The sequence below is a fragment of the Aythya ferina genome, assembly GCF_964211825.1.
Source record: "Aythya ferina genome assembly, chromosome: 2".
Lineage (NCBI taxonomy): Eukaryota > Metazoa > Chordata > Aves > Anseriformes > Anatidae > Aythya > Aythya ferina.
In genome coordinates this window covers 127,259,235-127,270,657 of record NC_140297.1, presented here as the reverse complement: position 1 = coordinate 127,270,657, position 11,423 = coordinate 127,259,235, and the positions used below count along the sequence as shown (strand labels likewise).

General features: G+C 38.5%; 1 protein-coding gene across 1 annotated transcript in view; it reads left to right on the top strand.

Annotated features, from left to right (window-relative positions):
* Positions 1–3,461: 3,461 nt before the first annotated feature.
* The window catches only part of TRPA1 (transient receptor potential cation channel subfamily A member 1), a gene marked incomplete at its 5' end in the record, with an annotated part of 39,315 nt that continues 31,353 nt past the window's right edge, over positions 3,462–11,423 (top strand). Inside the window, 6 exons of the mRNA XM_084511042.1 lie at positions 3,462–3,581; positions 6,267–6,429; positions 7,557–7,732; positions 9,171–9,278; positions 10,202–10,310; positions 10,670–10,815. Coding sequence (XP_084367168.1) covers positions 3,462–3,581; positions 6,267–6,429; positions 7,557–7,732; positions 9,171–9,278; positions 10,202–10,310; positions 10,670–10,815 — 822 coding nt within the window. The remainder of the gene's footprint in view (positions 3,582–6,266; positions 6,430–7,556; positions 7,733–9,170; positions 9,279–10,201; positions 10,311–10,669; positions 10,816–11,423) is intronic.

Here is an 11,423-nt window from a genome sequence, read left to right as displayed (position 1 = left end):
ACACTTCATAATTTGTATAACACTGTTGCCAAACAAAGCACTTCCAAAGCAGAAAACATACAGTGCATTCTTTTCATTACTGTTATTTGCTTGAATTTGCAGTTCTTATGCCTACAAATTTAACAAAATTGCAGTACACTATTACTAAGGCTACAGGACTGGAATGGTGCATATTTACTGTATATACAATTTAATTATTAAACAATCATTTTTAATGAAATGTTACTCTGTGGTTACTTTTAGTGAACGTTGATTGTACTAATGGATCCACTATTCTACCATTAGCAAGATCATGTTTGAAATAAAATGGTATAAGTGTATTTTAATCCACTCTTGGGAAAAACAGTCGTAAAAAGGTTACTCTTTGACTACTTATGTGAATTAGTTCCTTATGTCAAATCATTATGTAGAAATAAAAGCTGTGGTCAGCCTACTTAAAATTCCATTTGATTCCTCCTGGGAATGGAAAATCTGTATTATTTTTCGTAGTCTGAACATTCTTCTGAACATTTACTAGAAGATTGAAAACTAATAGTAATTCTAAAAGAAGGGGGCAGCATTATCAGATTCAAGAAAATAAGTAAAACTGGTTGTTTGAGGATCATGACATCTATTTTTTTCACAGCATTATTCTGACTGCAGTTTATAGAAAAAATGTAGTTTAAGAAAAAATGCATGATATGAACTTAACAATACTTACCAATGTTTCAGCAATCTCTGTCTACTTCCAGGTAATGATTCTTGCAGAAAACAGCATTTGTTTTCTTTATACAGCACTTGTTGAGTTGAATTTCTCATAAAGAGGGCTATAGACAACAGAAAGGTAAAGGCTAGACAGGGAGTTAAAAGGGGCTTCACCATGGAAAGGTGAACTATCTCACCAATTGGGGCTGCTCTTAATGGAAGTACCATGAAATACAAAGGGCTACTCCAGTGACTTAATCTCAAGACATAAAATTAAAATTATTGAAGTCACTAATGGTCAACTTTCTTGAATATAGCTTTCTTGCTGTAGCAGAAATTACCCTCTTTTATGGTCACGGTTAAAGATTACATAAAAATGTACCTTAAATGTGCTTCTGTTGAACATATACAGTACCTATGACTTCCACAGAATGTGGGCTGAATATATGTTTTTTTCATTTTTTTTTAATGTTGCATGAAAAATCTGAAGGTCTACACCACAAGCATTTAAAACCACTGAGTTAGTTTGAGGACTATACATCTTAGGATTTTAAGACTATTGAGTTAAGGGTGTGTAACTTAAATCAACTTACTATACATGGTTCTGGAGTTAAAGGCTCTAAGATCAAACCAGTGAACATAGTGTTCATGGAGAGAAGTCTGGCATTACACGTGGCTGTGGAATTATCTGAAGGAACTGGCAAGTGCAAAGGTATAAATGATGCCAGTGATACATGCATTTGGGAAAGTCCTTCAGTAAGGTCTCTCCTTGTTGTCTCTTAATGAAACAAAAATTGTCCTAGGATGGGCAGGTAGGATTTCCTGAACCTGATTAAGGGCTACAAAACACAGAATAGAAATAAATGGTTAGTATTTTCAACTCAAGGAGGTTCCTTAGGACTGCACAAAATCAGTGTTGGGACCAGTGGTATAAAGATATTCTGGTGATCAGGAAGGCATTGTTGAATTTTTCAGAATGGCCAACAATTAAGATAACGGCGGGGTATCCCACAAGATTTGGTGATAGAGTAATGCAATGTCAAATGAAATTTAATGTTGATAAATGCTAAGTGGGCACACAGGGGAACCATAAACCCAACTACCCTCACACGATAATTAATGCTATTTATACTATCACCACTCAGAAAAGGGATTGTGGTGGAGCAGAAAAAATTCTCTAGAGACTTAGCTCAATGGCATTCAAAAAAGCAAATACCATTGTGAACATTTAGGAGAGGAATGAAGAAAAAAAATGAGCAACTAATTAATAGCATTGCATGACTACAAGATTTCTGTTCGTAGGTCTTGTCATCCCATTTCAAAAGAAGCATAGAAAAGAAGCAGAGTAGCAGGATGAGGATGCTCAGGGATATTAAATGGCTTCCCTCAGAAAGGAAACCATGCAAACCTAGTCCCATCAGCAAGAAGAGATGGAAAAAAACTTCTTGAAATATTGAGCAATAACAGGAATAAAAAATGGGAAACAACTCTGCATTTCTCCAAATAAAAACGCTAGGGAGCACTAAGTGAAATTAGTGGTAAAAAGAAACTTTTTTTTTTTTTTTTTTCTCCCACAAATACACAATGAAATTATGGCACTTAATGCCACAGGATGTTGTGGCACGAACACCATAAAAAGGGCTCCAAAAGGGCAGAAGCAAAGTAATGGAGAATTGCGAAATGATGGGTATTAAACAGGCTGGACTGGGTGCAACACCTGGGTCAGGAAGCTGTTGAGAGCTGCAAACCATGACCTCGTAGGCAGAAAGTGCTCCCACACGCTTCCTATTGTTTTTCCCGAGCATCTGCCCCGGCCACTACTTTGAGCCAGGACTGCAAGCCTGACCTTTGGTATGGCTTTTCTTATCACATTAAGTAAACTGTTAGCTTTCCTGAATTACAAACGATTTCATTAAAGACTCAGTATGACTCAGTTAAAGTTGCTTTAGTGGTTAACCCTTTGACATACGTCGCACTGCTTCTTTCTACGTTTTTTCTACAGCTTTCCTAAACTGCTCCGGATTTTCTGGTACAACAAGGGCTAGAAGGATGAGTCCCCATTCTGCCGCTACAAGGCAGGGGCTGGCCCGGAGGAGTGTTTCTTCTTCTCACAGTTTCGCACCGGGTGCCCCATTTTTGCACTGCCTCTTCTTTCGGTGCAAGTTTCGCCTTCACAGATGCGCTGAGATCTCTAGGGCTGCCTGACCGGCAGATACTCCGGAAATCTCGCAGCACTGAGAGAATTAAACAAAAAAAAAAAAATAATATGTGTGGGTGCTCGGCTCCCTCCCAACATTGACCCCACCGCAGGCGGCCGGTCGTGGCACCGCTCTCCGACGGCGGCGCCTGAAGGAGCTGGGCTTCTCCCCCTTCAAGAAGCCGGGTTTCTTCCCTGAGGGAATCGGGCTTCTCCCGCTGAGGGAGCCGGGCTCCTCCCTTGACAGAGCTGAGTTTCTCCCCCTGAGGGACGACCCCGAGCGCTGCCTTTTAGAGGAGGCACGATCCCCTCCCCTCCCCGGGAGCGCCAGCAGCCCTCGAAGCCGCGACACCCGAAGCCCCCTCCGGGCCCCCGGCCGCACAGGCGGCCCCGGCCGGGATCGTTTCGCCCTCCCAGGGGCAGCGGCGGAGCGCCCCCGCCCGCTTTCCCCGCCTCCTGCCGGCTCCGCGGCGGGGCGGCCGGGTCCGTGCCTCGGCGGCGGCCGCCACTCGGTCTCTCGCCCCGCAGGTAGCCGGAGCGGGCGGGGCGGGCGCTGCTCGGAGCCGGGCGGGCGGGCGCCATGAAGCGCTCTCTGTGGCGGCTCTGCCAGTCTCGGGAGAAGGCGGCCGGGTCCAGCGCCTACCAGGGCGTCGTCTGCGAGGCGGATGCCGCCTCCGTCGCCTCGCAGGATGTCTTCAAGGTGCGTGGGGAGGGCAGCGGGGTGCTGCCCGGAGGGGTAGGATGGAGGTCCCCGGGGTGGAGGGTAGCGGGGGTAAAGCCCGATGGGGATACGATGTTGCCCATTGCAGGGACTTGGGGTGCGGCAAGTGGGCGAGGAGCATGAGGTGGACAAGATGGGAAGAAGGTGCCATGCTCCTGATACCCTTCCCTCCATGACACCTTTTCCATGGCCATGCCGAGGTGTCCCCGAAGAGCTGTGAGGGATGGGAGGTGACGTGGTGGTGGTGGAAAGGCCAAAGTATGGGCAAAGGGAGGGTGTGAGAAGCCGAAATGGGGCTGCCCCCCTGCCCCCCCCCCCCTCCCCAGCATGGCTCTGTAGAGGGAGACCCCTCTTCTAGAGGTCTACAAAGTGATGTGGGCATGAGTACACCCTCTAGCAAATACATCCTAAATAGAAAGTTGAGTACTGGAGCTGTTACGGAGGGAAAGGGAGAATAGGACAAAAAGTGCATTCATGTTGCAAAGAGAGAAACCTCAACCAGATGCTAGAGAAGCCTTTTGTAACAGTCAGAATAATTAAGCAAAAGCAGAGGTTAATTAGATGCCAACCTGTTCTTAAAAATTTCCAAAGTCTCCAAAGTTACCTAAACAAATATGCCAAAGTACGTGGATGGGTTTGATGTCATTTCCAACCTCAAGCCCCATGTGCCAGCTCTAGTCCCAAGCAACACCTCCTCTGCGTTACATGAGTTGCTGCTCAGGTAGGTGATCTGTCCTTACGGACCAAGTCAGACAAAGCAGAAAGGAGATGCTGTTGGTTAAAAACAGCAACTGTTTGATTGCTGTTTTTTGGTGTTTCTTTTCTTTTCTTTTCTTTTCTTTTCTTTTCTTTTCTTTTCTTTTCTTTTCTTTTCTTTTCTTTTCTTTTCTTTTCTTTTCTTTTCTTTTCTTTTCTTTTCTTTTCTTTTCTTTTCTTTTCTTTTCTTTTCTTTTCTTTTCCTTTCCTTTCCTTTCCTTTCCTTTCCTTTCCTTTCCTTTCCTTTCCTTTCCTTTCCTTTCCTTTCCTTTCCTTTCCTTTCCTTTCCTTTCCTTTCCTTTCCTTTCCTTTCCTTTCCTTTCCTTTCCTTTCCTTTCCTTTCCTTTCCTTTCCTTTCCTTTCCTTTCCTTTCCTTTCCTTTCCTTTCCTTTCCTTTCCTTTCCTTTCCTTTCCTTTCCTATTAGTTTCTTGCTTTCCTGTTTTGTTACTGAAACACTGCAGTATTAGCTAAACAATCTAATTTTTGATGTAAGATTCTCATCATGAAATATTTCAGCCACATTTTATCTTACATTGACAAAAAGTCCCAAGTTAGTGATGAAATGTGATTTAAATCAGTAAAACATTTTAACATTATTTACAATTAAAAATACATTATAATGTAAGGAAGAATAGAAGATACTCGATGCATATATATAGGGCTCTTTTAATAATTTCTTATAGTCCTTCAGTATGTATAAAATGTGTAGATGTTTGCGTATGTAATTGACCTCTTATTTTTATGACTGTTGAGTCACCCTGAATACCCATTTCACAATGATATATTGCCTGTTTTCTATCAGCCCTCTCTGATCTCACTTTTGGAGCAGATGCTACCCCTGTGTTTGGCCCCAGTGTCCTAAATCTTTAAACACATTTCTAACAGCATTCACATGAGTAATCACAGTGATGTCAATGGGACTATTAAGCTGAAAGAAGTTAAACACATGCTTAAATGTTAGAATGAGCAGCCCCATAACATATATTTGCTTAATGACAGCAAAAATTCTTGAGTCTTTACGGTTTGAGGGGTCCTGGGGAAGGAGTTTTTCTTTTCTTTTGCTTCAGAGGAAGGAACAATGATTTTTGGGATTTCCTTTTTTCTTGCTTCGCTTGCTTACTCATCTTTGAGGAAGTTTGCGTTACTTTTGGTATGCATTTTTCTCATTTTTTTTCCTTTTTTTTTTTTTTTTTATTCCCTTTCAATCTTTTTTAATAACTTGAATAAATTTATTTTTTTGCCCATTCTATTGCACTCATTTTTACTACCACTTTTCCTCATCTGCAAGTATGTTTTTTGAAATATTTTAACTTCTAGAGGAAGAATCTGCAGGCTTTCCATACTGCGTTTAGGCTGCAAAGTGCAGCACCAGAGATGTATAAAAATATCAGAGGGCTGAGCTGTCAGAGGGTTTTTATTGTATTAGAGTGTGATGATGCTCAGTTGTTTTGAGCTGAGACCCATGGGATGCTTCTAGGATAGAGCTGTAAACTGAAGAATTTATTGGTTACTCTGACGTATAATCATAAATTCATATGCTCTGATTTTACAATCACAGAAACCCAAAGGCTGGAATCAAAAGCCCATATCATAATGTCAGTCTCTGTAGAAAAGTTCAGAAAGTTCAGAACAAGATTATCAGTTTTTCATCTCTCTTGAATTTGTTTGATTTGTCCACAGCTGCAGAGAGTATATAACAGAAAGTGATGACTTTTTTTTAGTTCGAGGTTTCCTGGGTTGGAGGGTCTTGATCTCACTGCAGAAGATGAAATAATATATTCTAGATCATTTTAAATTCTGTTAATTTTTATTCTGTTCAGTAAAATCAGTTTCACTCTTGACTTGATCTGATCAGGATTTGTGTACTGCTTTATGAAAGTAAATGAGAAAATATATGTCCAAAATAGGTGATTTCAGATGGAAGTGCCTGTAGGCTGCGGAGCTTCATTAAGAAGAATCGTTCTGGACTTACCAAAGTGGATGAATTAAATGCCACCCCACTGCATCATGCTGCAGAAGGAGGTCAAATAGAATTAATGCAGTTGATTATAGATGATTCGTCCTGTGAAGGTAACACACATTTTATGAATTATTTTATCTAACGGGATTAAAAAAAAAAAAAAGGTCAGTAATGAAAGTGTTTGTTACCCAACATAAGCAGAATCTGTATGTTATCTATGTTTCTACATTCAAAAATAGATGAAACTGTCACATTTTGAAGTGTCTTGGGTATGATTTGGGACACCCTTATTGTCTTAGTATTATTTGCTCTCTAATGTAGTGATTTGACACATCTTACATCATTTGGAACTCAGTTTTACAGTCTTCAGATGTAAAACTTCAGTCTTCTTTCTTTCAAAAGAAAACTTCAAAGAAGTACAGCAGGCCTGAGTATCTTCCTTATATGCATTATGTATCATCTTTCATCACATTTAAAACACTGGAAACAGAAAAGTGTTGTTTCTTGTACTTGTCATTCAAGTTGTTAACACATGTTAAATACTTCCAAGTTAATTTTGTTTTGATACATAATTGAATATTTTCTGATTGCACATAAGCACTTCCGACCCGTTTTAACAGAGTTCTGATATAATTCAATAAAAATGTCAGCTTAGGAGTAATACATTGAACATATAGTTCAATATAATATAGTGGAAACATACATCTGTTAAGCTGCAGATACATGGTTGGTACTAGCCAAGAGGAAACAGCAATGGCTGCAAAGTCAAAGAAGATAGGAAAGAGGAAAGGAAAGAGGTAAATCAAGTAACTCCGGGGGGGGGGGGGGGGTGGGGGGAAGAAAAGGAAAAAAAAAAAAAAGAGTGTACAATAATGTGCAGGAAAGACACAGATGTTTCACCCTTCCTCTGCTATTATAATTTCTAAAGATCTAATAAAAAGCTTTATTGCTATTTCCTAACCTTATCAAACTTCCTCTCTGCTATTGTAATACAATAATATTTTGATGCACTAATATTTTTATAGAACATTTTCTCTCACCAATACAGTTTTCAGCACAATATTTAGTTAGTTTAACACAGCACATTGTGTGAAATGTGATCTTTCTCTTTTTCTCTTTAAAGAAGCACAGTAGCACAGACCTAAACCTTCACCGAAGACACCTTTTTAGAAAACGTGATTGTAACATATGATGATTTTGCTTTGTTTTTGGTTTTATTTACTCTCCTTTGACCTAGTATTAAACGTGATGGATTCTTCTGGAAATACCCCACTGCACTGGGCCACAAAGAAAAACCAGGTTGAAAGTGTTAGTTTACTTCTCAGTAGAGGAGCCAATCCAAACATTCTCAACTCCAATATGATGGCACCTTTGCATATGGCCGTACAGTCCCTGCATAATGAAATTGTTAAGGTAAGTCTAAAGTCCACATAAATATACAGATTTGATAAGCAGCTCAGCAGCAGCTGTGTGCAGAACAGCAAGATCTTGTTTATATATGCTGTATCCTGGATGTAGCTCCTCATATGCCTTCTTTGGCAAGCAGAATATACAGCCTACGATGCTTAAAGAAAAGTTTGGGTCTTCTCACAGCAGAAGGTTTTTTAACACTATTTTTTGTCATTTGACTAAGTATAATGAGAATGTTTTTATTCCATATATGGTATTTGGATATAATTTAATAATTTGTAAAGTTATTGAATTTACTAGGTCAATGAAACCACAACACTTTTTTTTTTTTTTTTTTTTTTTTTTCACTTTGAAGATGTCTCTTCTTCTAGTTCATCTAAAGGAAAGAAAATCACATTCCTGTATTCAAGATTTAAAACCTTTAGAGATTTTCATTGATAAAACATTTTACTGTACTCACAACTTTCACAAAATCTGTATTTATTATCAATTATGAATTATAAAACTATAAAATCTAAAATACAATGACATTTTAAAAATGGGTTTTGTATAAAGTTCTTGATTTGGCTTGTCTTGCAGCTCTGCCCTTGACTAAGTATATGCTCTAATTTTTTTCCCCACTCTGTTCTTTGTTCAATCAAATTCTCATGTGGTTTCTATCATCAAATTCCCTAAGAAAGATTAAAATGTGTCAGTTCATCCAGAACCAGAAAATTAAAAAAAAAAAAAAAAAAAAGGAATATTGAAGGAGAAATAAATAAATATATGGGTAGAGAAACAAAAATGTGGTACAGTATGGTCATGTTGTTTCCAGATCCTCTGCTCCTCATAAGTATGTAGGAAGCAGTCATAGAGATACTGGCTAACACTGATAGCTCAGTGTTAGCTGTCAACAGGGATTTAAATAAATCCCTAATTTAATTTAAATTAATAGGGATTAATGACTAGAACGGTTCCTGTTTTTCTTAAGTCTCATCTCCTTCAATCTTATATATAACTGTTCAATAAATGCCTAATTGACTAGAGTCTACAGCATTGCCACTTTGCAGGGATTACAGAATATCACCGTAATAACAAACTTTATTTGAAAATCCCTATCTGCAATGTGCTACAGAAAAGGTTTTCTCCCAGTATTAGATAAATTGTTAAATAAAACTTTAAAATACATGTACTCTGGAGTTAGTGCGGCGTTTATCTTAGGCAGTTGTCTGCCATAAAGAATTTGATTTGTCTGTTCTCACCAGCATTTTTCACCTGCATGTTTTTACATTCTTCCTCATTTTGTCCCTAGTCTGCTTCAGCACTGTGAACTTTTGCATGCAAAAAGAGCAAGTCATAAGAGTGCTACGGCTGATAAACAATTAAAGTAATAGAATAGGCCTTTGTTGTTTTTTGTTGGTTTTTTACTTATGTGTGACTGCATGTTTTCTTAAATATCTAGATTTTAGTCCAGCATAGCAGTACAGATGTTAATTTGGAAGGTGAAGCAGGAAACACACCTATAATTGTAGCGTGTTACAAGGATAATCCTGAAGCTCTGACACTCCTGGTAGGTATAATTATCACATTTTTTGATGTGATTCTGTTTATGTTGATGCAGTGATGTTTTATTCCTATGTTCTTTGCTTAATGGAGGAAGGATCATAGATACAACATTCAAGATATTGTGCATACGTGAGTGCCTATGTGTGCTACTTTTATGAGATGTTTATACTGCAAATAAATATTCAGTGGATGCCCTTACAGCATCCCCATCTATTAAATAAAGACAACATCAGCTGGGGAAAAAATGGGATTTAAAATTCAAAACTAACCTTTTTTTTTTCTTTCTTTTTTGGGGGGAGGGGGCTGAAATACTGTGTTTTATCTTCCCCTTTGTCAAATCTGTTTTATAGTTTTCATTTATATGCTTCTGAAGAAAACTGTTTATGAAATACTTAGGAACTGTTTGAAAAGATGGTGGAACTAGTGCTTAAATATGTTCTGCGATCCCTAGGCTATATGTACTTTGGAAGAAATGAGACATTGTATTTTGTGATTTAGAAAACAGTAGAAAAAAATCAGGCATTCCTGAGTTCCTTTACTTGTCTGTACATTGTGTGAAAAAGTCTTGCCTGGTTTGTGGAAAAAAAAATATAAAAAAATGCGTATGAATCAAGTGATTGTCTTCAAGGCTACTAACAAACTTTAATCTTTTAAGACAGTATGTAAGCATATTTGTGTGGCAAACAAACAAACAAACAAAAAACTACTAACCTTGAAGGTCATAAAAAAGAAAGAAAACAAAACAAAAAGAAATACATGTATATATAAAAATATGGAGGTAACACATAGAAGATGCATACTAACTTCACAATACATATGCAACATAAAAAAGGAGACAGCTGCAGAGGAGACTATATCTGCAACAATGTATTCATTACTGGGGATTTTCTGTATGTCATTAAGCTATATCCAGACATTGTTTTTCAGATTGAAAATGGTGGGAAAATATGTAAACCAAATAAAACAGGATGTATGCCTATCCACGCTGCTGCATTTTCAGGTGCAAAAACATGTATGGAAATTCTTTTAAAAAAAGGTAAATACTTTGTTTAAAGTTATTCTTCACAATGTATTATTTGTAGTAGCAATACCAATTTACAGCTTTACATCTCAAAGAACTGTAAACAAGCACTTAAAACTGTAATGGAGCTTAGAATAAGTTAATGCAATTATTCTTATGGGCAATTAATGTTAGTAACTTTTGTAGGATTACTGCAGAAGCTTCACTGCATTTCTAAATGTTTGCCCATCGATTGTTTAATGATAGGTTTGAAAAATGGGAGGGGGAGAATGTTATTCCACAGTTGTTCTAACTGTTATTAAAAAAAATAAAAATAAAAATAAAAATATCATCTCTTATCTCATCTTTGCTTTCCAATTATTTTCATCTCTCAGGTGAAGAATTGGGTCACTCTGCTAAAACCCACATCAATTTTACCAATAATGGGAAGTGCAGTCCACTTCATTTGGCAGTTCAAAGTGGGGACTTAGAAATGATTAAAATGTGCATTGAATTTGGAGCCCAAATTGATCTAAAACAGGTAAAACTTGGAATGTAGTGAAATATAGTTTTGATAAAGACTAGATATCTCTGAAACTCTGAGTAGTACAAAGAGAAGATGAACTTCATTCATTGGTCATTGTGTTTTCCGATGCAATGCCTGGGGAGCAGCAAATGAAAACAAGTCTATAGCTCAAATCATGCAAAATCGTATCATAGAACCACAGAATCACAGAATGGCTTGGGTTGGAAGGAAACTTAAAGATCATCTTGTTCCAACCCTGCTGCCATGGGCAGGGATGCCACTCAATAGATCAAGTTGCCCAGGGCTTCATCCAGCCTGCCCCAGAACACCTCCAGGAATGGGGCATCCACAGCAACTCTGGGCAACCTGTTCCAGTGCCTCACCACCCTCTGAGTGAAGAATTTCCTCCTAACATGTCATCTAAATCTCCCTTCTTTTAGTTTAAAACCATTCCTCTTTGTCCTGTCGTTACTGGCCCAAGTAAAAAGTTGCTCTCCATCTTTTTTATTAGCTCCCTTTAAGTATTGAAATCTGCAGTGAGGTCCCCGGAGTCTTCTCTTCTTCAGGATGAACAACCCCAGCTCTCTATACCTTTCTTCTTAGGAGAGGTGCTCCATCCCTCT